Genomic DNA, 27,518 nt, shown 5'->3' on the forward strand with positions numbered 1-27,518 from the left:
ATTCTTCCCACTGACCACCAATGTAAGGGACATTCTTCCCACTGACCACCAATGTAAGGAGCATTCTTCCCACTGACCTCCAATGTAAGGGACATTCTTCCCACTGACCACCAATTTAAGGGACATTCTTCCCACTGATCACCAATGTAGGGAGCATTCTTCCCACTGACCACCAATGTAAGGGACATTCTTCCCACTGACCCCCAATGTAAGGGGCATTCTTCCCACTGACCCCCAATGTAAGGGGCATTCTTTCCACTGACCCCCAATGTAAGGGGCATTCTTCCCACTGACCCCCAATGTAAGGAGCATTCTTCCCACTGACCCCCAATGTAAGGGGCATTCTTCCCACTGACCACCAATGTAAGGAGCATTCTTCCCACTGACCCCCAATGTAAGGGGCATTCTTCCCACTGACCACCAATGTAAGGGTCATTCTTCCCACTGACCTCCAATGTAAGGGACATTCTTCCCACTGCCCACCAATGTGAGGGGCATTCTTCCCACTGACCACCAATGTGAGGGGCATTCTTCCCACTGACCTCCAATGTGAGGGACATTCTTCCCACTGACCTCCAATGTGGGGGACATTCTTCCCACTGACCTCCAATGTAAGGGGCATGCTTCCCATTGACCCCCAATATAATGCTTCTAACTTGCTCCCTTCTGGTCTGTTAGCCCCTCGCCAATGATTCTCATCAGCTGTTTTAAGTCCTTAACAAAGGAAGGCCAAGTTCCTGATCATGTGACCATTGTAATTTGTCAAGAGTTCTCATATGATCGGGGTCCGTTCCCAATTTTGAACAGTGACTGTGGGTTGTTCGTGACAGCTCAGTCAGTGCGCTGGGAAAGTAAATCATGAAAAAAAGAAAACCAATGCAGCCACTATATCTAAGAATTGCGATTTTTTTTTTTTTTTTTTTTTTTTACATTTTGTTCTTGAGTTTAGATACATTTTAAGGTAAAAAAGCGGTAATACGAGCGCTATCAGAAATAAGGGTAGGATGTAGTGGCTAGAACACTAAAAGGTAACCAAACAACACCTTCAAAATGACATAACAAAATAAGTGCAGTGCTAAAAATCAAGTACCAGATGAATCAATGGATATAACAAAGTCACATGTCACTAATAATAAATGAAATCAATGTCCCAATTTATGAAAAGCCCACGTGAGGATCCAATGTGATCCTAAAATTGGTGCGTGGAGGACTTGATCCAAAGTGGTAAATTAAATAAATGAGTAAATTGCGCACTCACTAGAAGTGCGTAGACATACGCCTTTGAGATTTGCCTGTCCCACCAGGTGTGTACGAGGTCATCAGCACTCATATAAGGGTCACGATCCTGTGCGTATTCTGGTCACGTCTCAGGTGTAGTACTCAGATGTGAAACACGTTCAAAGGCTCCTTTCTGCTGGTGCAGGCTCTCAATAAAGAGAGCCCACTAAGGGGAACACCATAGCGTGATACCGCAAAGATAATTTATTCACACAGGTAGGTATGAACGTGTGCAAAAACGCATAGAAAAAGACACTGGGTGGCCATCCTGAATTTTATATGGTCAGTGTCTTTTTCTATGCGTTTTTGCACACGTTCATACCTACCTGTGTGAATAAATTATCTTTGCGGTATCACGCTATGGTGTTCCCCTTAGTGGGCTCTCTTTATTGAGAGCCCGCACCAGCAGAAAGGAGCCTTTGAACGTGTTTCACATCTGAGTACTACACCTGAGACGTGACCAGAATACGCACAGGATCGTGACCCTTATATGAGTGCTGATGACCTCGTACACACCTGGTGGGACAGGCAAATCTCAAAGGCGTATGTCTACGCACTTCTGGTGAGTGCGCAATTTACTCATTTATTTAATTTACCACTTTGGATCAAGTCCTCCACGCACCAATTTTAGGATCACATTGGATCCTCACGTGGGCTTTTCATAGCTTGGGACATTGATTTCATTATTAGTCACCATTAGTGACTTTGTTATATCCATTGATTCATCTGGTACTTGATTTTTAGCGCTGCACTTATTTTGTTATAGATACATTTTAAGCCCAGCCAATTTTTGTTTCCTTTGGATATATTGGAGGGAAGTTCAAATACCTGTCCAGCTTTTTTTTTTTTTTGTGACACTGAGACTTTGCCTGCCTTCCTGCCCCTCTGACACCTGTACAAGCATTGGGGGTGCCGTGGTCACCTGGACAGAAAGCAATAAAAACATTTTTTTTTTAAAAACCTGTATCGCTTCTATATACTGTATTGGAGAGAAGTTCAAATACCTGTCAGGTTTTTTTTTTTTATATGTGACACCGAGAGACTTTGCCTTCCTTCCTGTCCCTCTGACACCTGTAAAGGCAATGGGGGTTCTGTGGTCACCTGGACAGAAATGCACAGAAAGCAAGAAAAACATTGTATTTAGAAAAAAAAAAGCAAAAAACCTGTATCGCTTCTATATACTGTATGACAGATTTCTAAGGTGAATGTGTCCTAAGGAAGCAGCAGGTTCTGGCACTTTCTGCATCCCTAGCAGCCGCCGCAGTCAAGGCACACTGGCTTACATGGCTGGGAATGTAAGTAAAAAGGCAGAAATAGTAGTGCTATCATTGACCATATTTGAAAAGTGTATCATTGCTATCTGCTCCTCTGCTTATGTGGCTGGGATTCCCTGCCATATACACCAATATGTTGTGAGAGTGGTGGTTGCTAGGGTTGTAGCGGGTGCCAGCACAGGCCGCTTCCTTGGGAAGCTGTCGTATACACTCACTGGCCATTTTATTAGGTACACCTGTTCCATTGCTTGGTAACACAAATTGCTAATTGGCCAATCACATGGCAGAAAAGATGGGAAGGAGAGGAGGGAAGCTGGCAGCACTGTGGGGGTGTGGGCAGCAGGGGTAAATATATGCTGAACAGGGAGGGTAATTGGGGGGCAATTACTGGAACTGATCCCCTGTATGGCTCTCTCTGCAGCAGCTGAAAAGCAGGGAGAGGAAGAGTAAGTCAGCTTTCAGCTTCTGCAGAGGGAGCCATACAGTGCCTGGGGCCCCGTACAGGAGGACTAGTGTTACCCCCTTATCCACGGCCCTGGGTACTCTGCATAAGTGTACATGTATTTGATAATCGGAGACCCGCAGTGAGAGACGATTGGTAAACCTGAGGCTCTGTGTAGGGGTACAGTACTTTATTTCAGATGAGAAGAACCGTATATAACACATTGTAGCCACGGACAGCATCAATATCTTCTACTCTGTAAAATCCTAAACACTTTCAACACAATTTCCTTTGTAGCAATAAAAGGAACTTTATAACCTTTAGGTGTCCAGGTCCCGGCATTGACGCACAGATAATGTATCTTCTCATTGGAAACAGAGGATGGATTTTGGTTTCCAAATAGAACACGAATTGCTGCAAACTGGGTTATTGGTGGCACGGAGGGCCTGACCCTTTCTTATTCTATAAAACAAAGAAATTTCCTTTACACTTTAATGGCGGCAATATTCTGAGATATAGAAAGAATATGTCCGCTGCTAACAAGCCGCATAATAGTAGGTCGCCCTATGGGAAACCCTGCTGCTGAATGCCAGGCAGGCGCTTGTACTGTGTTGCGCGCTACCAGGGAATCCAGGAAGAAAAAGCCTGCGGCGCTACATCACAATTCCATATGGATGTAACTTTATTGTTCCAGACAAGGACAACTAAACCCTCCTCCTATACAGCCAAGGAAGCTGACATCTTAGCCTCTGCTTTCTACAGTTGCCATGGTTATGCCCAGGGGTGGACTGACGATTTGGAAACTCGGGCACTGCCCGAGGACCCGGGGTCAGTAGGGGGCCCCATGAGATGCTCCTGGTACCTTTTTCATAGGCTTTTTTGAGTTTGGGCAAGGACACGGGCCCCATGAGTTGTCAGTCCGCCCCTGGTTTTGCCCATGTGATCAGTTATAAGACCAGCCTTGACAGTTCACTTCAGAGCACAAGCTACTGTGACAGTTATCATTCGCAACATGCCATGAAAGTTTTAGGAAGCCGTTCAATCGATAAGTTTAGTTTGGTTTTAAGTGCCGATTCACACTGCAGATCGCATGTGATTCACACAGAAATCAAACCGCATTCCTGTGCAAATCACATGCGATTTCTGTGCAAGGCAATTTGAGCCGTACATGTTGTATGGCTCAAATCGCACCAAAATCGTGCAGGATCCTTTTTTGATCCGTGCTAGAATTGGATCACATGGGTGTATGTTGTTAACATACACACCCGCATGCGGTTCGTATGAACGGGGTGTGATTTTGATGCGGTTTGGGAATTGCACGGAAACCTGGGTGAATTCCACACCGCATCAGAGTGAGCCGGCACTAAAAGTGGCTGGACTGCATCTGCTCAATTTCCACCCTCTACTCTAGCAGTTGTAGAACATTCAAGACCTAAATTGATCCAGGATAACGCAAATTATTAACTGAAACAAATCATTCAAACGATCTCTCTCTACACCCCCCCTCTCTCTCCCCCCTCCTCTCTCTCCCCTCTCCCTCCTTTCTCCCCCCTCTTTCTCTCTCCCTCCTCTCTCTCCCCTCTCCCTCCCCCTCCTCTCTCTCCCTCCCCTCTCCCTCCCCTCTCTCTCTCCCCCTCTCTCTCTCTCTCCCCTCTCCCTCCTTTCCCCCCCCCCCCTTCTCCTTAAAGTGCAACTCCACCCAAAACATTACAGCATCTGGCAAGTATGTATTGCTGTCTGTGTCCCCTTGAAAAGATTCCCCTTCACTTCCTGTCAGGATGGAAATTCTTTTCACTGGAGACAAAGCCAAGAACCAATTTTTACTAGAGGGGGTTAAAACTGCAATTGCTACATGTGAATTCCTGTCTATTGGATGACCAGACTTCATTTTTTATAGGGTTGTCTTTGGACAAGAAGTGAGAATGTGGGTTCAGATACAAAAAAAAAAGTCTCACCCCATCAAAAACTGAAAACAAAGTTGCTGGACTTTATACACAAAATGCCTGTCTTGGAGAAAATGCTGCTGCAGGATTCCATAGCTGCCTTGGCATTACGACTTCTGCTGCAGAGAGACATGGACTAAGCCCTGGTTGCGGCTTTGGAATCGTGCTTCTTCAATGCGATTTCAAAGCCGCAGATCAGTGCGATTTGCACTACCGACTTCACTGATGCTTGCAACTTCATTTAACAGAAGTCTATGCAAGTTGCAATGAAATCAGCAGAAAGTAGTGCAGGAACCTTTTTCATAATTGCTGTCGTTGCGATATGAACGGTTCCATTGCTGGCAATAGGGTGCGACTTTTCATGTGATTTGGAACTGTCAAATTACATCACAAGTCACACTGGAGTGAATGGTGGCGGAAACCCAGTTAGCAGGTCCAGGCAAATACCTTGGCATTTAGAAAAATGGTGAATCGTCATGGGAGCCCAGGGACGAGTTTTCTCTGAGACAGCACTGTGGGGGTGGGGGTGCACATGGGGGTGTGGGCAGCAGGGGTAAATGTATGGTGCACAGGGAGGGTAATTGGGGGGGAGGCAATTACTGGAACTGAGGGGGATTTACTAAAACTGGAGAGTGCAAATGCTGGTGCAGCTCTGCATAGAAACCAATCAGCTTCCAGGTTTTATTGTCAAAGGTTAACTGAACAAGCTAAAGCTAGAAGCTGATTGGCTACCAGGAAGAGTTGCACCAGATGAGTTCTCCAGTTTTAGTACATCTCCCCCATACCTCCTTCAAAGGTTCATTTCACATATTTGAATTCAAGGCAGCATGGTGGTCCGGAGGTAGTTATTTTACTATAAATGCACTTTGGAACCGAGTTCAAAGTAGCACCAGAACAACCCTCAAACACAATATTTTCATACAGAAAAATAAAAACACCCAGAGGGAGCAATTCAAACCTAGACACTTCTATTCTACGTTTAGAGAGAAACACCAGTTTGGATTGGTAGGAGGTGGTCTAGAAAGTGAGCACCAATACAAGTTCACAAACTCTTGGCTTGTCCCACCTCCATACCTAGCACCAGAATTTCTATATGGTGACACCGTCATGTTGGTATGGGTGAGGGGCTTATGAAAATGCACTTCCAGTAGGACGGAGCAGGAACAGTTTGTGACCGGAGGTCACAGCAATGAGGGATGCACTAGATGGACTGGAAGCAGACAGGTCAAGACTATAAACTCCACTAGGAAGGTCGATCAGGGTCCCTCGGGTCTGTTGGAGAGAAAAAGAGAAGAGAGGCTACTGAGGGGAGAGTCAAAGTGAATGATTATTTTTATTTATTTCAGGTACTTATATAGTGCTGTCAATGTATGCAGCACTTTACATATATATTGTACATTCACATCAGTCCCTGACCCTCAAGGAGTGTACAATCTAAGGTCCCTAACCCTCAAGGGGCGTACAATCTAAGGTCCCTAACACACATTCATACATACACATACTAGGGTCAATATAGATAGGAGCCAATTCACCTACCAGCATGTCTTTGGAGTGTGGGAGGAAACCAGAGTACCTAGAGGAAACCCACGCAAGCAGAGGGAGAACATGCAAACTCCAGGCAGGCGGTGCCATGGTTGGGATTTGAACCAACGACACTAGTACTGCCAGGCAGAAGTGCTAACCATTTAGCCACTGTGCTGCCCTATGTAAGCTCAATCACTAATATCTCATGGTGGGCATGGGATGTGTGTCGCTTGTGCCTGCAAAAGTGTATCTCAGGGTAGACGTGTGCCATATATATGTAGCAGTATGTGCTCTTCACCGCCACCATTGGTTCACCATAGAGGTTCCTCTGCATCCACCAACATAATTTAGGATGAATAAAGAACATCAAGCATGTATGTATATAAAACACGTGTCCTTCTTTATCAGAACACCCAGCAGACAAATTTTCATGTATACATACACTTTGGGTGATACACTTCTAATTTTCCAACTTCTAGAGCAGACCTTCTCAACCAGGGTTCCTCCAAAGGCTGCTAGAGGTTCTTTGAGCAATGAACAATTTCTGACTTACATGTCTAACAAATTACACCATTGATCCTTTTAGCTATCTGTAAGGGAGGTATTTTTCCCATTGACCACCAATGTAAGGAGCATTCTTCCCACTGACCGCCAATATAAAGGACATTCTTCCCACTGACCTCCAATTTAAGGGACATTCTACCCAATGACCCCCAATGTAAGGGGCATTCTTCCCACTGATCACCAATGTAAGGGATATTCTTCCCACTGACCCCCAATGTAAGGGACATTCTTCCCAATGACCACCAATGTAAGGAGCATTCTTCCCACTGATCACCAATGTAAGGGACATTCTTCCCACTGATCACCAATGTAAGGGACATTCTACCCAATGACCCCCAATGTAAGGGGCATTCTTCCCAATGACCACCAATGTAAGGAGCATTCTTCCCAATGACCACCAATGTAAGGAGCATTCTTCCCACTGACCACCAATGTAAGGAGCATTCTTCCCAATGACCCCCAATGTAAGGAGCATTCTTCCCACTGACCACCAATGTAAGGTACATTCTTCCCACTGACCACCAATGTAAGGAGCATTATTTCCACTAAACAACCATGTAAAGAGCATTCTTCCCAGTGACCACCAAAGTAAGGAAGATTCTTTCTACTAACCATCAATGTAAAGAACATTCTTCCCACTGACAACCAGTGTAATGGGACCCTTCTCCTAATGGCCACCATGCTAAGGGGCCCTTTTCCGTTGACCACAAGTATAAGGGATCATATTTCCACTAACCATTAATGTAAGGGGGCATGTCTCCAACGATCATTAATTTTAGGGGGCATTAATCCTCTGACCACCAATGTAAGGCCACACTTCAGGTTTCAGTGTCTGTGTTTCTTTCTGCCCATTATAATTAGAGATGAGCGAATTATTCAAAAATTCGATTCGGCTGATTCGCCGAATTTGCGGAATAAATTTGATTCGATGCGAATTTATTCGCTGCGAATTTAACTTATTAAAAGGGTTTCTAAGCTTCAGAGAGCCTTTATATTAGTGCAGAACACTGTACCTTTAATTTAAATGCCCTTGGAGTCTGCTGGGGAAGAGAAATAATACTGACAGTCAGTATGACATGCAGATGAGTGCCGTCGATCTTAGAATCACCGCACACTTCACTCATTTGGCCAGTCACGGGGCCAAAACCAGAGTGTGGAGCCACAGTGTGGCGGTGGAGGCAGCAGCAATGGGAGGCCATACAGCACCCTATGACAAAATGGAACCCACCAGCAGTGTGAGGAGACCTGAAAGTGGCACATGGCAGAGTGTGGCGATGGAGACAGCAGCAATGGGAGGCCGTACAGGGACCCATGACACACTCTGGACCTGGCAGCAGCATGAGGAGGCGGTACAGGGGCCCATGGCAGAGTGGCGAAGCATAAGCAGCTTAAATTGAAGGCCATACAGAGGCCTATGTTAAAAAGTCCCCCCAGCAGCAGTGTGAGGAGACGACTATCAAGAGTCCAATGGCAGAGTGGCGGAGCAGAAGCAGCTTCAATTGAAGAAGAAGAGGATGAGGATGAAGAAGAAGAAGAAGAGGATGAGGATGAAGAAGAGGATGAGGATGAAGAAGAAGAAGAAGAAGAAGAAGAAGAGGATGAAGAAGAAGAAGAAGAAGAAGAAGAAGAGGATGAGGATGAAGAAGAAGAAGAGGAAGAAGAAGAAGAAGAAGAGGATGAGGATGAAGAAGAAGAAGAAGAGGATGAGGATGAAGAAGAAGAGGATGAGGAAGAAGAAGAAGAAGAAGAAGAGGATGAGGATGAAGAAGAAGAAGAAGAAGAAGAGGATGAGGATGAAGAAGAAGAAGAAGAAGAGGATGAGGATGAAGAAGAAGATGAGGATGAAGAAGAAGAAGAAGAAGAAGAGGATGAGGATGAAGAAGAAGAAGAAGAAGAAGAGGAAGAAGAAGAAGAAGAAGAGGATGAGGATGATGAAGAAGAAGAAGAGGATGAGGATGAAGAAGAGGATGAGGATGAAGAAGAAGAAGAAGAGGATGATGGTGAAGAAGAAGAAGAAGAAGAAGAAGAAGAGGATGAGGATGAAGAAGAAGAAGAAGAAGAAGAAGAGGAGGATGAGGATGAAGAAGAAGAAGAAGAGGATGAGGATGAAGAAGAAGAAGAGGATGAGGATGAAGAAGAAGAGGATGAGGATGAAGAAGAAGAGAATGAGCATGAAGAAGAGGATGAGGATGAAGAAGAAGAAGAAGAAGAGGATGAGGATGAAGAAGAAGAAGAAGAAGAAGAGGATGAGGATGAAGAGGATGAGGATGAGGATGAAGAGGATGAGGATGAAGAAGAAGAAGAAGAAGAAGAAGAAGAAGAAGAAGAAGTAGGATGAAAATAAGAATTCCAGTACAGCAAAAAGTGTATCTGCAGAGAGCTCCGCTATTTCTGACAGTTCTCTGACAGTTCCTTCACATTTACAGCGGTTGAAACATTGTATCTATTTGTTTCCATTTAGGATACAGATGTTTTTATTCGGAAACAAATAGATACAATGTTTCAACCACTGTAAATGTGAAGGAACTGTCAGAGAACTGTCAGAAATAGCGGAGCTCTCTGCAGGGACACTTTTTGCCGGCTGTAGAAGGGATGAAAATCGGCCGATCGGGGAAATTTCGATTCGTGCATCCGAAGTTTGCTAATTTTCGGATTCGGCACGAATCGAATTTTTCCTAATATTCGAAACGAATTCCACTTCGCCAAGTTTGATTCGCTCATCTCTAATTATAATTATCAATAATAATTTAGTTGTATAGAGCAGCCATGGGTGTGAAATGATAAGTACACCACGTTCCTTACTCTTTTATCTATTCTAATATCTCAACTTTATGTACATTTCATGGTATAGTAGTATGAACTGTAAGTCATTGTTAGAATGGGTTCCCTGAGACCTGGAAGTTAAAATGTTGTAGCAATTTTTGGAAATTTAGGTAAAACTATGGCCGCGGACTTCTTGAGGAAAACAAGTTTATTGAAAACAGCACTGTTTTGACCCAGCAGACGGCCCATGCTGCTCTCATCTGCTATGTGTCTGGTATAACCTCCTTACAAGCGTATATACTAGCGATTACGTCACAAAGCATATATTTTCCCTTTGACATTTCTTGTAACTGTGAAAAGCAACATACAGGATATTTGCGGTTTCTGCTCAGACTGTCACCTGCTAAATTGAGGCAGGCCGTTGTTATAGGAATTATGGGGGCAGAAGTCAGAGCTTAGCTCAATTCTGCAAACTAAAACCTTACATATCTTATGGGGAACTCTGCACTAGCTGGGTGCTACCACATTGGTCCATTTTAAAGGAGAACCCTACCATTACTGCCTCAATGTCATGGGTCTCTTCATGTTAAAAAAAAAAAAGTTGAGAAAAGTTCTAGACAGTTCAATAAAACCTCACTCAATAATGGACACTCCGTCTCCATGTACCGGTAAATGAAGGCTTTTTAAATGATTTCCATGGCTGCTTCTGACACCCTCAGTAACCTGAGCTTGAAAATAACATGAATGATTTATAACAGCAACATTAACAAGTCTCTTGTCTTTAGATCAACCATTCTCAACTAGGGTACCCTGGAGCCCTAGGGTTCCTTCAGAGGTGGTTAGGGGCTCCTTGAGCTGTGGCTAACTGACCTTCCATGTGATGGAGCCTGCATAGTTCCAGGCCCACCACCACTTGGCAAAGCCAGAAGCATATCTGAATGGATGGCTACCACTGTAGGGGGATTATTTTTCCCATTGACCACCACCAATGTAAGGGGCATTCTCCCACCAATGGACTAATCTTAGCAAAGGTTCCTTAAGACCTGAAAATTATTACAAGGATTCCTTTGGGGGTAAAAGGGTTGAGAAAAGCTGCTGTAGAAGGAGGAGCAGTAATTATTCCACAGCACAGCCAAGCAAGACATCTATAGGTCTGACTTACCATGTGTGAATTGCGATCAATAATCCGGCACATGTTCATTTCACTTCCTGCTGCGACCATGTGACCTGCGCCCGCCCAGCGACAGCAGTAAATCTATAATTCGGGGGAGAACATTCAGTGATTTGTACACTACAAGTCAGATATATCAAAGTGTACAATGGAGTAATTGGCCCAGCAGCTGAGAGCTGATTTCTGATTGGCTGCTAAAGGTCACTGAACTGTCTGTGCTGCTCTTCGACTGCAAGGGGCTCACTTGATACCAAACTATTATTTAGATTATTTTGTAGATTTAGATTCATATTTGATCAAAAGCTGGTAACATCGATCCAGAGGGCCACAAGTTCCAGTCGAACTCCAGCCTTGTCATTTCCCTACCTCGTCTCTATGATTCAGTCAAAGTAAGGTTGGCCATACATTGTATGATTTTCTTGTACAATTTTCCTTTAGATTGACCAACTCCATATAATAGGAGGTCAAACCTAAACCCTTTCAATTTGGATGCAATCAGGCAGATCCTCGCACTCCATAGTTGAAGGTAAATCTGAAGGAAAATGTATAATGTATGGCCAGCCTAAGAGCCGAAACACGGCAGTATGTGAAGTGTCTTTGTCACTTGTTGCAATAAAGCTGGTTTAAAGGCAAGACTGGAAAATGTGCGCTTCCAGATTCAGAGCAGTGAGGTAGTCAATGACAAAAAAGTCCAAAGAGCTGGAAAACATATAACTGCAATGGTTTGTGATACATGTGTCACTTAAGGGGATGAAAAATTAAAGGGATGATCGATTTTAAATGGCTGCTATAGTTAAAGGTGGGGTTTGGTGGCTGAGTGACCCCCATGACTTTTTATACCTCTTGGAGACACCAGCAATGAGATCTCCTGACCCTGTTCTTGCTTAAAGTGATTGTAAAGGTAAAAAAAAAAAAAAAAAGTAGCAACCATGTTATATTTACCTGGTGTGTATTATGGTTTTATGAAGAACAGCCCCAGTCCTCCTCTTTTCGGGTCCCCCGACGGAGCTCCTGGCTCTAACGGGTGCCCCCATAGCATGCTGCTTGCTATGGGGCACTCATGTATGCTCCCTCCCAAGGCGCCCCCATGTGTCCATATGGCTCCTGCTGCTGTGTCTGAGCCAATGAGGAGGGAGAGAGTCGGAAGAGCCGCTGCTCTCGTGTACATTGTTGGATCGGGCTCAGGTAAGTATTGTGGGGGCTGGGTGGGAAACTGCACACTGAAGGTTTTTTACCTTCATGCATAGAATTTAACCACTTGCCGTGGACGGTGGCAGTCCAGGGGTGGGTTGCCGTTCATAATTGATGCCCGCCATTTTGGACTGTGCGCGCTCCCTGGGAGCGCGCAGCACTGCGATCCGGTGCCTGCTGTGTCCTCCGGACACAGTGGAACACCGATTGTTGTAGGGGACCTCTGTGCGAGGTCCCAATCATGTGATCACTGATTGGCCAATCAGAGATTACATGCAGAGTAGTAAGCAAGATGTCACTTCTGACATCATTGCTTACTACGTGTGAAATCTGTGAATGATCACAGAGGTCACATTGTACAGGGCTATTCACAACAGCCTTGTACCATGTGACAAGCTGTGACCAATCACAGCTCACACAGTATTTCTCAATGGCTGCAGGAATGCAGCCAGAGAGAAGGAGAAATGATTGCTTTTACAGTCTTTATGGGTGTAAAAGCAATCAGTGTAAAAAAAAAAAAAATCTTCATCACCCCCCACAAGTAGTACAGTGTCACTATGGTGACACTGTGCTGCTAGGGTGACAGTAGGTTTAAAAAAAAAAAAAAAAAATTAATATAAAAAATAAAATAAAAATGTAAATTTTTTTTTTTTAAATTATAATTATAATTTTTGGTTATAAACTAATTTGGGTTATTTTTTAAGATAACGGAATACATTTTGGCCAAGATTTATGATTACATATTATTTATTTGCAAAATGTTATAAGAAAAACACTTTTTTTCAAAATGTTTGGACTTTTTCATTTATATAGCAAAAAAAATAAAAATCCCAGCGGTAAATAAATACCACCAAAATAAAGCTTTATCTGTCTCAAAAAAATGCTAAAAGATTCATATGGGTACAGTGTTGCATGACGGAGCAATTGCCATTCAAATTGTGATAGCGCTGAAAGCTGAAAATTGGTCTGGGCAGGTAGGGGGTGAAAGTGACTGGACTGGAAGGGGGTGAAAGTGTCTGGACTGGAAGGGGGTGAAAGTGTCTGGACTGGAAGGGGGTGAAAGTGTCTGGACTGGAAGGGGGGTGAAAGTGTCCGGACTGGAAGGGGGTGAAAGTGTCCGGACTGGAAGGGGATGAAAGTGTCCCCGACTGGAAGGGGGGGGGAAAGTGTCCGGACTGGAAGGGGGGTGAAAGTGTCCGGACTGGAAGGGGGTGAAAGTGTCCGGACTGGAAGGGGGGGAAAGTGTCCGGACTGGAAGGGGGTGAAAGTGTCCGGACTGGAAGGGGGTGAAAGTGTCCGGTCTGGAAGGGGGTGAAAGTGTCCGGTCTGGAAGGGGGTGAAAGTGTCCGGACTGGAAAGGGGTGAAAGTGTCCGGACTGGAAGGGGGGGGGGGGAAAGTGTCCGGACTGGAAGGGGGTGAAAGTGTCCGGACTGGAAAGGGGTGAAAGTGTCTGGACTGGAAGGCGGTGAAAGTGTCCGGACTGGAAGGGGGTGAAAGTGTCTGGACTGGAAGGGGGGGTGAAAGTGTCTGGACTGGAAAGGGGTGAAAGTGTCTGGACTGGGAGGGGGTGAAAGTGTCTGGACTGGAAGGGGGTGAAAGTGTCTGGACTGGAAGGGGGGGTGAAAGTGTCTGGACTGGAAAGGGGTGAAAGTGTCTGGACTGGGAGGGGGTGAAAGTGTCTGGACTGGAAGGGGGTGAAAGTGTCCGGACTGGAAGGGGGTGAAAGTGTCTGGACTGGAAAGGGGGTGAAAGTGTCTGGACTGGAAGGGGGGTGAAAGTGTCCGGACTGGAAGGGGGTGAAAGTGTCCGGACTGGAAGGGGGTGAAAGTGTCCGGACTGGAAGGGGGGGTGAAAGTGTCTGGACTGGAAGGGGGGGGGTGAAAGTGTCTGGACTGGAAAGGGGTGAAAGTGTCTGGACTGGAAGGGGGTGAAAGTGTCTGGACTGGAAGGGGGTGAAAGTGTCCGGACTGGAAGGGGGTGAAAGTGTCTGGACTGGAAAGGGGTGAAAGTGTCTGGACTGGAAGGGGGTGAAAGTGTCCGGACTGGAAGGGGGTGAAAGTGTCCGGACTGGAAGGGGGTGAAAGTGTCTGGACTGGAAGGGGGTGAAAGTGTCCGGACTGGAAGGGGGGGTGAAAGTGTCTGGACTGGAAGGGGGGGTGAAAGTGTCTGGACTGGAAGGGGGGGTGAAAGTGTCCGGACTGGAAGGGGGTGAAAGTGTCCGGACTGGAAGGGGGTGACAGTGTCCGGACTGGAAGGGGGTGACAGTGTCCGGACTGGAAGGGGGTGACAGTGTCCGGACTGGAAGGGGGTGAAAGTGTCCGGACTGGAAGGGGGTTAAAGTGTCCGGACTGGAAGGGGGTGAAAGTGTCCGGACTGGAAGTGGTTAACACACCAAAGTGCCACACTTGATACCGTAGCACTAAGGGGTCATTGGGAACACCAACAATTGTGAAAGATGACCAGTCTAGTGTCGGCTCTTCATCCAAGACTGGTTTGCTGTGCCAATTCAACCCTCATCAGACTGGGGAATCTTCCAACAGCATAAATAAAACAAAAGGGCGCAGAGGCCTAGAGCATTTCCAAAAATATTTTAGTAGGAATTTAAAACCAAGCGAGTGCTTTGCTCTGAAGAAGAGGGCTTGTCCCTTGAAACGCGTCGCTGGCAAGTCTGATGTCAGACTCATGGGAATTTCATCTCTAACCTAGGACCACCTTACCACTTGGGTGTTTTATATACATTGTTGTTTGAGCCATTGTGAATATAAATGTTATTTTCCTAATAAAATATTGCTGGAAATGCACTAGGCCTCTGCGCCCTTTTGTTTTATTTATGCTGTTGGAAGATTCCCCGGTCTGATGAGGATTGAATTGGCACAGCAAACCAGTCTTGGATGGAGATCTGACACTAGACTGGTGCCTTTGCACCCTTTTCTTCTTCCTTGCTTAGCAGGATGGGATTTATGGGTTGTGTCAGCAGGCTTTGGGATTGTGTCTATGGGGCAAACACAGCATGAGGCAGGGATGAAAAAAAATCTCAACCCGAGTCTTGAGATACTCACCCGGGAAGGACCCCTGAAATCATCGGGAATGGTGCCGATATTCTGTCCGTTCTGAGAATCCCAGACCTGTGAAAGGTGAACACAATGGTGAGAGCGCACACCAACGGAGAGCAAACAGTGAAGGCTCCATGTGAGCTCCAATTATATCTTCTGTTTGTGAGATAATCAGCCCATACACAGGAAGACCCATCAATGTTCAGAGATTGCTTGCTAAAAGGGTCACCCAATATAAATACTTCAGTGTTTGGTGGAGTCTGTTCTATCTCTTGTGAACACTACTGTTGAGATCCAAGTTCCCGGGTCTGTACACCTTTTCTCATAATGAGGGGTTCCCACCATCACTCTGCTGAGTTCCCGGGTCTGTACACCCGCTGTGCCCATTATGAGGGGTTCCCACCATCACTCTGCTGAGTTCCCAGGACTGTACACCCGCTGTGCCCATTATGAGGGGTTCCCACCATCCCTGTGCTGAGTTCCCGGGTCTGTACACCCGCTGTGCCCATTATGAGGGGTTCCCACCATCCCTGTGCTGAGTTCCCGGGTCTGTACACCCGCTGTGCCCATTATGAGGGGTTCCCACCATCACTCTGCTGTGTTCCCGGGTCTGTACACCCGCTGTGCCCATTATGAGGGGTTCCCACCATCACTCTGCTGCGTTCCCGGATCTGTACACCTGCTGTGCCCATTATGAGGGGTTCCCGCCATCCCTGTGCTGAGTTCCCGGGTCTGTACACCCGCTGTGCCCATTATGAGGGGTTCCCGCCATCCCTGTGCTGAGTTCCCGGGTCTGTACACCCGCTGTGCCCATTATGAGGGGTTCCCACCATCCCTGTGCTGAGTTCCCGGGTCTGTACACCCGCTGTGCCCATTATGAGGGGTTCCCACCATCACTCTGCTGCGTTCCCGGATCTGTACAACTGCTGTGCCCATTATGAGGCGTTCCCACCATCCCTGTTACTGTTAGACTTTTATTTCAATTTATATTATAGGAATGTGCAAACACTCAAAATTCCAAAGTTGGCAGGAATAGAGCTGAGAACTATGGGGGGGGGGGGGGGGGGTTTAATCTTGGAATGGAACACCCAAGATATATAAAAGCAGAGTGGTGACCCCCGTTTCCTCAGAAGTGGAATATTCCTTTTCGGTGGACTGACCCCGGTGTAATGGACACAATTCTACATCTTATAAATGTCCTCCACCAACACTGGAGATCTCAGTTCTTGTCATTGTTCTTTACCCTCATCTGGAACATAGAAATGAGAAGCATGTGGCCAGTGTTAGACTCTTTGTATCTCCCCAGAAATCCCTTTTCTCAGGTGTCTGCTTGGACTTGTAGTTCTTCCATGAACCTGATCTGTTCCATCACTTGTCCCCCCCTCCTCCTCCCCGTCTCACCTGCAGGCTCTCCTCTTTTCTCCATGAGCCAATCAGAATCTGTTCTGTGTCTGGGTCGATGTCTAAGGCATCTCCGCACACGTGGGGGCCTGAGAGTCTCCTGGAAAGGGGGGAAAGGGGGGCTTTATTCACACTGATATTGCGGTCGTTGGGACAGTACACAGCAGTCACAATGTCAGCCTATGCACTAAAGCCGGCCACTCACATTACAATATGATGTCCAATCTCCTTGAAGAGACAAATACATTCCTGACGTCACAATATACAGCAACAGTATCATTCTTCATGAAACTCCAACTTCTACAATTAAAAAGCCAATCAGCTCCAGTCAGTGACCTTATCTAGGCTGAGATGTCTATGTGAGTCTGCTGCAGGCAGGAGGAAGCATTTCCTCAGTCTCTTCTCTCCCCGCGATCAGCCTGCACAGTGTAACTTTGTAGCAAAGTCACAAGGTGAGAGGCTGCGCAGGGGCTGATCTGTGTCAGACATTTGTGAACACAGCCAAGAACATAGTATACAGAATATAGTTACTGGTAAGCTTAAAGGAGATTGTACAATCAGATTGTAACACGTGTGGCCAGCTTTATGAAGATTACTTGACCCTTACCTTAAGGAATGCCTCTGCCTGATGTCCCAGAACTGCAAAAACCAGATAATAAAAGTCAGCACATAATACATAAAAAGTTTTTATAAGCAAAAGGCCCGACTGCACTCTGACATACAGACATTAGAGCAATGGTTCTCAACTACTGGACTGTGGCCTCCCTCCTCCCAGGCCTCCAGCCAGTTGCAGATACCCCAACTTCCCACAGTGCCACCCAACCTCCCCTAGTGGTTTGCAGTGCCCCCCAAACCTCCCACAGTACCACCTAGATCCTTGCAGTGACACCTAGCTTGTTACAGAGCCTCCAGCCCCTCATAGTGCCCTCAGCCTCCAACACATTACATTACATCGAGTTTATAGAGCGCCAAAGGGCTTGCTCAGCGCTGTACAATAGAGGGGGGGACAATACATGAAACATTACAGCAACAACAAACAGCACACGAGGGGTTAGGGGGCCCTACTCTTTCGAGCTTACAATCTAGGAGGGAGGGGGTAGTGGTACAGGAGGAAGTGGCTGTGGGGGATGGAGTGGTGGGAAGAATGAAGGGGAACGGCTGTTAGGTGAGGGTGGGGTGTCCCACAGTGCTCCCCAACCTCTTACAGTGGCACCTAATGCCTCCCACAGTGCCCACTAGCCTACTATAGAGCCCTCAACCTCTGACGGTGTCTGACAGTGCCCCCCCAACCTTCCACAGTGCCTCCTAGTAGTGCCTCCAGCCTCCCCCCTTCCCATAGAGCCCTCAACCTCTGACAGTGTCCCACAGTGCCTCCCCAACCTCCCACAGTGCCTCCTACTAGTGCCTCCAGCCCCCCCCCCCCCCATAGAGCACTCAACCTCTGACAGTGTTCCACAGTGCCTCCCCAACCTCCCACAGTGCCATCTAATGCCTCTTGCAGTACCCACTAGCTTACCATAGAGCCTCCAGCCCCCCCATAGAGCCCTCAACCTTTGACGGTGTCCGACAGTGCCCCCCCAATCTCCCACAGTGCCTCCTACTAGTGCCTCCAGGCCCCCCCCATAGAGCACTCAACCTCTGACAGTGTCCCACAGTGCCACCTAATACCTCTCACAGTACCAACCGGCTTAATATAGAGCCTTCAGCCCCCCCATAGAGCCGTCTACCTCTAACAGTGCCCTCCACCCTGTCACAGTGCTACCTAATACATCTTGTAGTACCCACTAGCTTACTATAGAGCCTCCAGCCCCCCATAGAGCCCTCAACCTCTGACAGTGTCCCACAGTGCCCTTCACCCTCTTACAGTGCCACCTAATGCCTCTTGCAGTACCCACCAGCTTACTATAGAGCCTCCAGCCACCAAAGAGCCCTCAACCTCTAACAGTGTCCCACAGTGCCCTCCACCCTCCCACAGTGCCCTCCACCCTCTTACAGTGCCACCTAATGCCTCTCGTAGTACCCACTAGCTTACTATAGAGCCTCCAGCCCCCCATAGAGCCCTCAACCTCTGACAGTGTCTCACAGTGCCCCCCGACCTCCCAGGGTGACACCCAGTGCCTCTCACAGTACCTCCTAGTTTGAATAAATAAAACAATGACAGGCGTTCCCCTTTAAACAATGAGCCGGGGGGGGGGGGGGGGATATTGTGTTACCTGTACGGTGTTGTCCCAGCCTCCAGATATGAAATTCATCTCACTGTGGGGGTGAAACTTCAAGGCGAAGACCCGAGAGCGGTGACCGTCCATCATAGCGAGAGAAGGGCTGCGGGACAGATTGTTATTTTATTAAAAATAAGATGCGGAAAGGGGTGGGTGGACAGGTGGGGGAGGGGGGAGTAAAGGTTGAATCTAGGGTGCAATGTACACATATAAAACTTTGCTCCCCTTGAGCAACATGCAAATAAAATTTGCAATTAAATAATTTTGTTTTAAAAAAAATACCTCTTCTAAGACTCAGTGATGTCATCACTGGTCTGTCTGGTGCTCTTTGCTTGAGTCTGGAAGGAGGGGCCAACAGGCTTCTGTAAATCTCACAGCACAATGTCTGATTTGCTTTCAAGAGCATTATGTGAAAGAACACATTCCTGTCATCCCTGTATGCATGCTCCTCCTGCCAGACAACAGGTGCTGCAGACTTTATTTGTAATCTGCTGATCAGCTGCTTGACTTGTAATCAAGTAACTGATCAGCAGAGTGCACGGCTAGAGTCTGCACCACTCAGGAAACATGCATGTCTAAAGGGATGCCAGGGATGTGTTCTTTTTTTAGAATGCTGGGAAACAAAATGCTTGATGGTGGAGAAAGCTAAAACCTGTGAGAGGCAGGCAACAACAGTACAGATGACATTTAATGAAGAGATTGGTGGAAGAGGAGAGCACAGACCTTGGCTGGCAGATGTTCACACAGACCATCTTCTCTGCGTCGTACACGAGGATCTCATCGCCGGATCCTGCTGTTAAGAAATGGCTGCCGGAGGGGTTGAAGGTGGATGACAGGGTCTGTCTGTCCTCCTGCAGGGAGCGGACACAACTCTGAGTGGAGAGGTGCCAGAACTTCACCTGACCTCCTGCATCTGACACAAAGACAAATAACCAGATTTATTCCAAGCCAAAGTCAGTGTGAGCTGAAAGAAGACTAAAGTACAGGACCGGTCATCATCCAAGAGAACTCGTCATCATCCAAGAGAACCTGTCATCATCCACGAGAACCCGTCATCATCCAAGAGAACCCATCATCATCCAAGAGAACCCGTAATCATCCACGAGAACCCGTCATCATCCAAGAGAACCCGTCATCTTTCACAAGAATCCGTCATCATCCAAGAGAACCCGTCATCATCCACGAGAACCCATCATCATCCACGAGAACCCGTCATCATCCACGAGAACCCGTCATCATCCACGAGAACCCGTCATCATCCACGAGAACCCGTCATCATTCAAAAGAATCCATCATCATCCAAGAGAACCCATCATCATCCAAGAGAAACCCATCATCATCCACGAGAACCCGTCAACATCCACGAGAACCCGTCATCATCCAAGAGAACCCGTCATCATCCAAAAGAATCCATCATCATCCAAGAGAACCCGTCATCATCCATAAGAACCCATCAACATCCAAGAGAACCCGTCATCATCCAAGAGACCGGACATCATCCAAGAGAACCCATCATTATCCAAGAGAACCCGTGAACATCCAAGAGAACCCATCATCATCCAAAAGAACCCGTCAACATCCAAGAGAACCCGTCATCATCCAAGAGAACCCGTCATCATCCAAGAGAACCCGTCATCATTCAAGAGAACCCGTCATCATCCAAGAGAACCCATCATCATTCAAGAGAACCCGTCATCATCCAAGAGAACCCGTCAACATCCAAGAGAACTCGTCATCATCCAAGAGAACTCGTCAACATCCAAGAGAACCCGTCAACATCCAAGAGAACCCGTCAACATCCAAGAGAACCCATCATCATCCAAGAGAACCTGTCATCATTCAAGAGAACCCGTCAACATCCAAGAGAACTGGTCTTAATCTAGGAGAATTTGTCATGTGTCCCAGAAGATTACGGGGATGGAAGGGGGAGGAGAACTCCGCTTCCGATCACCTAAGTGGTCGTAGCGTAAGTGGGAGCAGGTACCTGTCAAAATCGGGTATCCCCTCCCTCCACCTTGCTCCCCAAAAGTTCGGATTCCACATGGAGAGCAGGGGAAGTTAAAGCAGAGCTCCGCTTTAACAACATTTATTTATATAACAGCAGAAAAAACGTCAAAAACTGGAATATGAATTTTGGGATATAGAAGAGTCGGCTTACATGTTGCCAGGAGCAGGTCTCCCTTGGCGCTGGGTCTGCTGGGGTGGAATCTGAGCGTTGTGACCGGCAGATGTTGTGCAATCGATTGTTCATCCTTCAGAGTGTATACACAGCTTCCGTCTGACACCACGTATACCTGCAGAGACATGACACGTCACATGACACACGTCTGATAGTACAGAACTACAAATGACAGCAATACAGGATGCAGAGGACTCTTCTTTGTTGCATTGCAGCACTCTTACATGTGACACTGAGCATTGATGATTAAAAGGACTTAAAGGGGGTGGGGCCAGGTACAGTCAGGTTGGGGAGGAAAGTGCTAGATGATACTGGACATCCCCCAGCTAGGAAATGGGGCGGAGCTCTGAGTTGCTGCAGCTTCTATTGCCCATTGTCAGAAGCTCACAGTGTGCAGCGGAATCATGAACACAAATCTCCTAATACCTTGATGGTCCCGTTGATGAGTCCAGCTGCCAACAGGGTCCCCGATGGGTTAAACTGGCAGCTTAGGACCTCCTGGCCGCAGTCACTGGAAGACAAGATGGAGATAAGCGTCCGATTTATGAATCATTTTATATCCCCATGAAGCCCCCCACCCCCATTACATAACTTACATCTCCCTCTCCAGGTGGAGCTCCCCCTCGGTGCTGGGCTCCGGACTTGGCTCAGTGGAGATTTCACCGGCAATGGGACTCAGGAGCTGGGAGGAGGAGCGGCGGGCGCTTACCCTCGGACGCGGTGTCACCAGTAATCCGGACATCCTTTTATTACCTGTATGAGATGTGTCCAGACAATGAGGAGGTACAACGCACACAATCATCCCACAGACATGCACCGTGTATAGCAATGAGCGCTTCACCAGCAACATGAGCGTCCTACCCTGTGTTCCAATGCTGGGATGTTTGGAAGGCACGACGCGGTGGCATTTGGCCATGTGACCTCCACGCTTCCTCTTGTCACCGCCGCCGCCATCTTGTCCCACTCTTATTCCTGGCCCAGAGCCTTCTCTATTAGCCAGGCCGGCAAGATACAACCCCCACATACACACCCCGGAGTTACTTTGTATCGGCACGTACTCTGATCTTAGCGCTCCTTTACACTTGTGGCATAGACTGCCACGCCTCTGAAAAGTGATCCGCACTCAGATCACATGTCAGAGGCTTTTGACAGGTGGTAAAGAGGCGATATGACACCTCCTCACTGCCCGTTTTAACCCCCTTGATGCCAAAAGACTGCACTGCATGCACAATTGCTGGGAGGTTGCAGAGCGACCCCATCCCTTGCGTTTAGTGGGCAGTAGTTGCAGTGCGACCCCATCCCTTGCATTTAGCAGGCAGTAGTTGTAGTGCGACCCCATCCCTTGCATTTAGCAGGCAGTAGTTGCAGTGCGACCCCAGCCCTTGTGTTTAGCAGGCAGTAGTTGCAGTGTGACCCCATCCCTTGCGTTTAGCGGGCAGTAGTTGCAGGGCGACCCCATCCCTTGCATTTAGCAGGCAGTAGTTGCAGTGCGACCCCATCCCTTGCGTTTAGCAGGCAGTAGTTGCAGTGCGACCCCATCCCTTGCGTTTAGCGGGCAGTAGTTGCAGTGTGACCCAATCCCTTGCGTTTAGTGGGCAGCAATTGCAGTGCGACCCCATCCCTTGTATTTACCGGTCAGTAGTTGCAGTGCGACCCCATCCCTTGCGTTTAGCTGGCAGTAGTTGCAGTGTGACCCCAACCCTTGTGTTTAGCGGGCAGTAGTTGAAGCAACCCCATCCCTTGCGTTTAGCGGGCAGTAGTTGCAGAGCAACCCAATCCCTTGCGTTTAGTGGGTAGTAGTAGCAGTGCGACCCCATCCCTTGTGTTTAGTGGGAGTAGTTGCAGAGCGACCCCATCCCTTGCGTTTAGCGGGCAGTAGTTGCAGTGTGACCCAATCCCTTGCGTTTAGTGGGCAGCAATTGCAGTGCGACCCCATCCCTTGTATTTACCGGTCAGTAGTTGCAGTGCGACCCCATCCCTTGCGTTTAGCTGGCAGTAGTTGCAGTGTGACCAAATCCCTTGCGTTTAGCAGGCAGTAGTTGAAGCAACCCCATCCCTTGCGTTTAGCGGGCAGTAGTTGCAGAGCGACCCCATCCCTTGCGTTTAGTGGGCAGTAGTAGCAGTGCAACCCCATCCCTTGCGTTTACCAGGCAGAAGTTGCAGTGCGGCCCCATCCCTTGCATTTAGTGGGCAGTAGTTGCAGAGCGACCCCATCCCTTGTGTTTAGCAGGCAGTAGTTGCAGTGCGGCCCCATCCCTTGCGTTTAGTGGGAAGTTGTTACAGAGCGACCCCATCCCTTGCGTTTAGTGGCCAGTAGTTACAGAGCGACCCCATCCCTTGTGTTTAGCGGCCAGTAGTTACAGAGCGACCCCATCCCTTGTGTTTAGTGGCCAGTAGTTACAGAGCGACCCCATCCCTTGTGTTTAGCAGGTAGTAGTTGCAGTGTGACCCCATCCCTTGCATTTAGCGGCCAGTAGTTACAGAGCGATCCCATCCCTTGCGTTTAGCCGGCAGTAGTTGCAGTGCGACCCAATCCCTTGCCTTTAGCGGACAGTAGTTGCAGTGCGACACCATCCTTGCATTTAGCGGATAATAGTTGCAGAGCGACCCCATCCCTCACGTATAGAGGGCAGTAATGCCTGCTGAAAGTTACAGTGGGTATAATTTCTGTCGCAACTGAGAAGCAAAGCATCGTGGCTGCGACATCTGTACACCCCTGGCTGCTGCTTTTGCAGCTTAAGCCCGCCGTTCACACCGGGTGCAGCTTTGAAGTCATGCTACTTCAGTGCAATTTCAAATCCGCCATTCACTGAGACTTCATGTGCGGCTTGCCGTCGTCTGTGCGACTTCATGCACAGATGTCAATGCAAGTCGCACAAAAATAGGGCAGGAAGCTTTTTCAAAGTCGCTGCGACCCAATTCGCACTGATTTGAACAGTTCCATAGCGGCAAATAGGGTGTGACTTGTCATGTGACTTTGATCTGTCAAGGCACATGACATCGCATCCAATGTGAACTGGGGCTAGGGACCCAGTCCACTGCTTCATAACGCAGCAACTGGTGTGTGGTGCGGTCCGGCGGGAGTCACTGCTCTGTGCCGTACCATTCCTTTTTTTTTTTTAATTATAAACTTTATTGATATGTTACACAGACATTTCATTAAGTTCAGCTGGCCGTCGTGCGGTGCCTCGCACTGTGCTGCAATGCACTGAAAAAAAAGGTAGTGCACGTGCTACTCTATCATCGCACCATTGCAACACAGTGGTCTGCATCGGGCACACGGGAGACATGGCATTTTGCCTGGTCATGCAGTGGGACTGCGTTGAAATAACCGCTCAGCGCAGTCCCACCGCATCTGGAGTGAATGGGGACCCTAAGGTGGACCGGTTGGGAAGGGGGGCAGTAAAAATGTGAAGTTACCGACTGAATGCGTTTCACATGTTTATTGTCCGCGTCACAACAAAGCTGCATTCATGCTTTCCCTTTGCATTCCCGCTTGCGATTTTGATTGATCGATTTGCACGTGATTTCGCATATTGCATATAGTTTGTCGCCCGTTTGTTGCCAGAAAAGAAGCTACCGCTCCCTTTTGGGCAACAAGTGCAGAGTGGTTTTTAAAATCTGTGTTTTGCCACCATTGCCACATAAGCAACGATCATGAAAGAATCGCACCGTGCTTGGAGTGCTATTAAAGAATAATGGCACCCAATAGCGTGTTGTGCGTTTTGCCAAAGATTCCAAATCATGAGATGTGAATGGAGACTAATGCAGGCCATAGACGGGTCAAAAATCGTCCGAAAAAAACGTTAGTGGGTTAATTGATCGGCCTTTCTTCGGGGTTATGGCACATTTTTTTTATCGGTCAAGTTGGAAAATTTGCGGCCGATTTTGACAATCAGCCGATTTTCCCGGCAATGATGGGCAAATCGGCCAATCGTTTTACCGATAAAAAAATCTGCGCATGAGCTGTGACGAAAAAGAAGAAAAAGAAGAGGTAGAAAAAGAAGTAGAAGAAAAAAGAAGAAAAGAAGCAGAAGAAACAAGAAGAAAAGAAGCAGAAGAAACAAGAAGAAAAGAAGAAAAAAAGAAGTAAAAGAAAAAAGAAGACAAAGAAGAAGAAACAAGAAGAAAAGAAGAAAGAAGAAAAAGAAAAAGAAGATGAAGAAGAAGAAAGAAGGAGAAGAAGAAGAAGAAGAAAGAAGAAGAAGAAAGAAGGAAGCAGGAAGAAGGAAGAAGAAGAAAGAAGGAAGCAGAAGAAGAAGGAAGAAGAAGAAAGAAAGGAAGAAGAAGTAGGAAGAATTCCAGTCCGCTATTATATTTTACATGAAAAAGTATAGCAGTTGCAACAATGTATCCATTTGTATCCAAATAAAAACATCTGTATCCAAAATGGATACATTGTTGCAACTGCAAGACTTTTTCATGTAAAATACAATAGCGGAACTCTCTGCAAGGGACAGAAGTAATTATGGGGTTAAATGCCGGCCGTAGACGGGACGAAAATCGGCCGATTTTTTTACCGTTGGTGGTAAAGTTGGCCGATCAAACGACCGATTTTTCATTTTTTTAATAAAAAAACAGCCGGTTTTTGACCTGGCTATGGCCTGCATAAGGTTCACACCTTTGCAGTTTGAACCGTTTCTGCAGTGAGTTTTGTGTCACGTTTTTGCACATGCGCTTTTGATGCATTTTTGATGCGTTTTCTATGGTTTTTTTTAGCCAGCTTATTGCTTAATAATGCCAAACTTCAGACTTTGTTCACACCCAATCAGTCTTTGAAATCGTGCGACTTCTCTTGAATTCCTATTTCAAAGTTGGATGTCAGTGCGACTTCAAATGCGACTTGGAAGACATCTGTGCGACTTCATGCATGTACGTCACACCTGAACTTGCAAAAATCTGAGCATGAAGTACTTTCAAAATCGGCGCGACTCCAACAGAGTCAGAGTTGCACCGATTTCACCGCTTCCATTGCTGACAATAGGATGCGACATGTCGTGATTTGAAACTATCAAAACACATGACAAATCACACCGGTGTGACCTGGCACTTAAGCACACTACATGTGTTTTCTGCTGGGTCTCCATTGAAGTCCATTGAACCACAAATGCACCAGTTTTGCGTTTAAAAGAAAAAAAGTCCCTGACCCTTTCCAAAAAAGCAGCGGCTGAAAAAACGCATAGGTGTGAACGTGTCCCATAGGAAACCATGTTAAGTAGATTGTAGTTTTCTGCAAACAGCACTGAAAATCGCATTGGTGTGAACCAGGCCTAAGGAGACGGACATTTTTCTGGGCCTTGTAGGGTCCCGTTGTCAAGGCAGCGTAGTGACAACATAACACATATATATATCCTGATGTAACCCATAGCAAGTTCTGTGATGCCATAATCCCACCAAAAATAAAGTAAGAGCGGGACGGTCGTTGCATAGCGAGGGCAAAATACCTCCTTCAATAAAGCGTCTTCTGCGTGGCCCACAGAGCAGACAATCCACCGGAAGGGAAGCAGATTCAATGTAAACAAACTGGATCCTGTGGTCGCTAGGCAACAAAAGTTATGTCTGCCAAGCCCTGGAACGCCCACAGGATGGGGAACGCATGACAAAGCCAGGGATACTCCACTGAGCATGTGCAGACTACAGCCAATGAAAGAGAAGGGTTTGTCTGGCTCAGGTGTTGCCAAGCAACCCAGCCTTATCTGCTGCCCAAAACACAGACTAGGCCTCATCCACACTGACAGTAACCTGTGTTTATATGTATCAGGATAAGAGCACGCAGGCCCCTCAGGAAGGTTAGCGTCAATGCGGTGTTTTGCGCACTTCAGCGCATCCTATTTTTTTCTGTTATAACTTTATTTGAATTGTCACATAGTGACGCTTCATTTAGGTGTCGATACACCAGTGTGGTGCGTAGCACCGCTTTGCGGTACTGTCTGAAAATAGAGACGTACCTAACCACTTGCCCTTTTGAGGATTCCCCCCCCCCTCCTGACCAGGCCATTTTTTGTGATACGGTGCTACGTTACTTTAACTGACAATTGTGCGGTCATGCAACTCCGCACCCAAATTAAATTTACGTCCTTTTTTTCCTCACAAATAGAGCTTGCTTTCGGTGGTATTTGATCGCCTGTGCGGTTTTAATTTTTTTAAACAAAAATAGACTGACAATTTTGAGAAAAAAACAATATTTTTGACTTTTTGCTATTAAACATGTCCAGTAAAAAAAGTTTAAAAATCTAATTTTGGCATAAATTTAGGCCAATATGTATTCTGTGACATGTCTTTGCTAAAAAAAATCTCAATACATGTAAATAATTGGTTTATGTTATAGCGTCTACAAATGGCGGTATAGATACTGGGATTTTTTTTTTCACTAGTAATGGCGGCAATCAGAGATTTACAGCGGGACTGCGGCTGGCATTCTGGCACTGGTGGGAACTGACTTGTTGTCACTGACATCCCCAGTGACACCAATACTGTGATCAGTGCTAATATAAAGCACTGACACTGTACTAATG

The 27,518-nt window shown here is 46.9% G+C and overlaps 1 protein-coding gene across 2 annotated transcripts; it reads right to left on the minus strand.

Annotated features, from left to right (window-relative positions):
* Positions 1-3,169: 3,169 nt before the first annotated feature.
* On the minus strand, positions 3,170-26,539 carry LOC149457025 (uncharacterized). 2 transcript variants are annotated; one of them, XR_016313757.1, is made up of 12 exons: positions 26,448-26,539; positions 21,600-21,756; positions 21,430-21,514; positions 20,983-21,118; positions 19,548-19,737; positions 18,819-18,927; positions 17,213-17,244; positions 16,606-16,705; positions 15,211-15,276; positions 10,951-11,043; positions 6,012-6,209; positions 3,170-3,456 (listed from the first exon to the last, which is right to left on the minus strand). XR_016313757.1 is itself a non-coding variant. In XM_089684185.1 (11 exons), exons 2-11 carry the CDS (start codon positions 21,743-21,745, stop codon positions 6,066-6,068), a joined length of 1,101 nt encoding a protein of 366 aa, XP_089540311.1. In that variant the 5' UTR covers positions 21,746-21,756; positions 26,448-26,539; the 3' UTR covers positions 4,675-6,065. The 2 variants fall into 2 exon arrangements, 1 of the variants encoding a protein (XP_089540311.1); XM_089684185.1 differs by lacking the exon at positions 3,170-3,456 and having other exon boundaries at positions 4,675-6,209.
* Positions 26,540-27,518: the final 979 nt, after the last annotated feature.

Source organism: Staurois parvus, unplaced genomic scaffold (genome assembly GCF_062004578.1).
Source record: "Staurois parvus isolate SC_StPar_1 unplaced genomic scaffold, SC_StPar_1.0 ptg000338l, whole genome shotgun sequence".
In the NCBI taxonomy this organism is placed as follows: Eukaryota; Metazoa; Chordata; class Amphibia; order Anura; family Ranidae; genus Staurois; species Staurois parvus.

Bases quoted from the DNA above. Each gene is read 5' to 3' on its own strand.
- LOC149457025 (XM_089684185.1), bottom strand. From the start codon at position 21,745: ATGTCCGGATTACTGGTGACACCGCGTCCGAGGGTAAGCGCCCGCCGC. The intron at 11,044-15,210 runs GTGAGTATCTCA...CCCGAATTATAG, and splicing joins ATTTCAGGGGTCCTTCCCGG to ATTTACTGCTGTCGCTGGGC. The intron at 6,210-10,950 runs GTAAGTCAGACC...TCTCTCCAACAG, and splicing joins TTGATCGCAATTCACACATG to ACCCGAGGGACCCTGATCGA.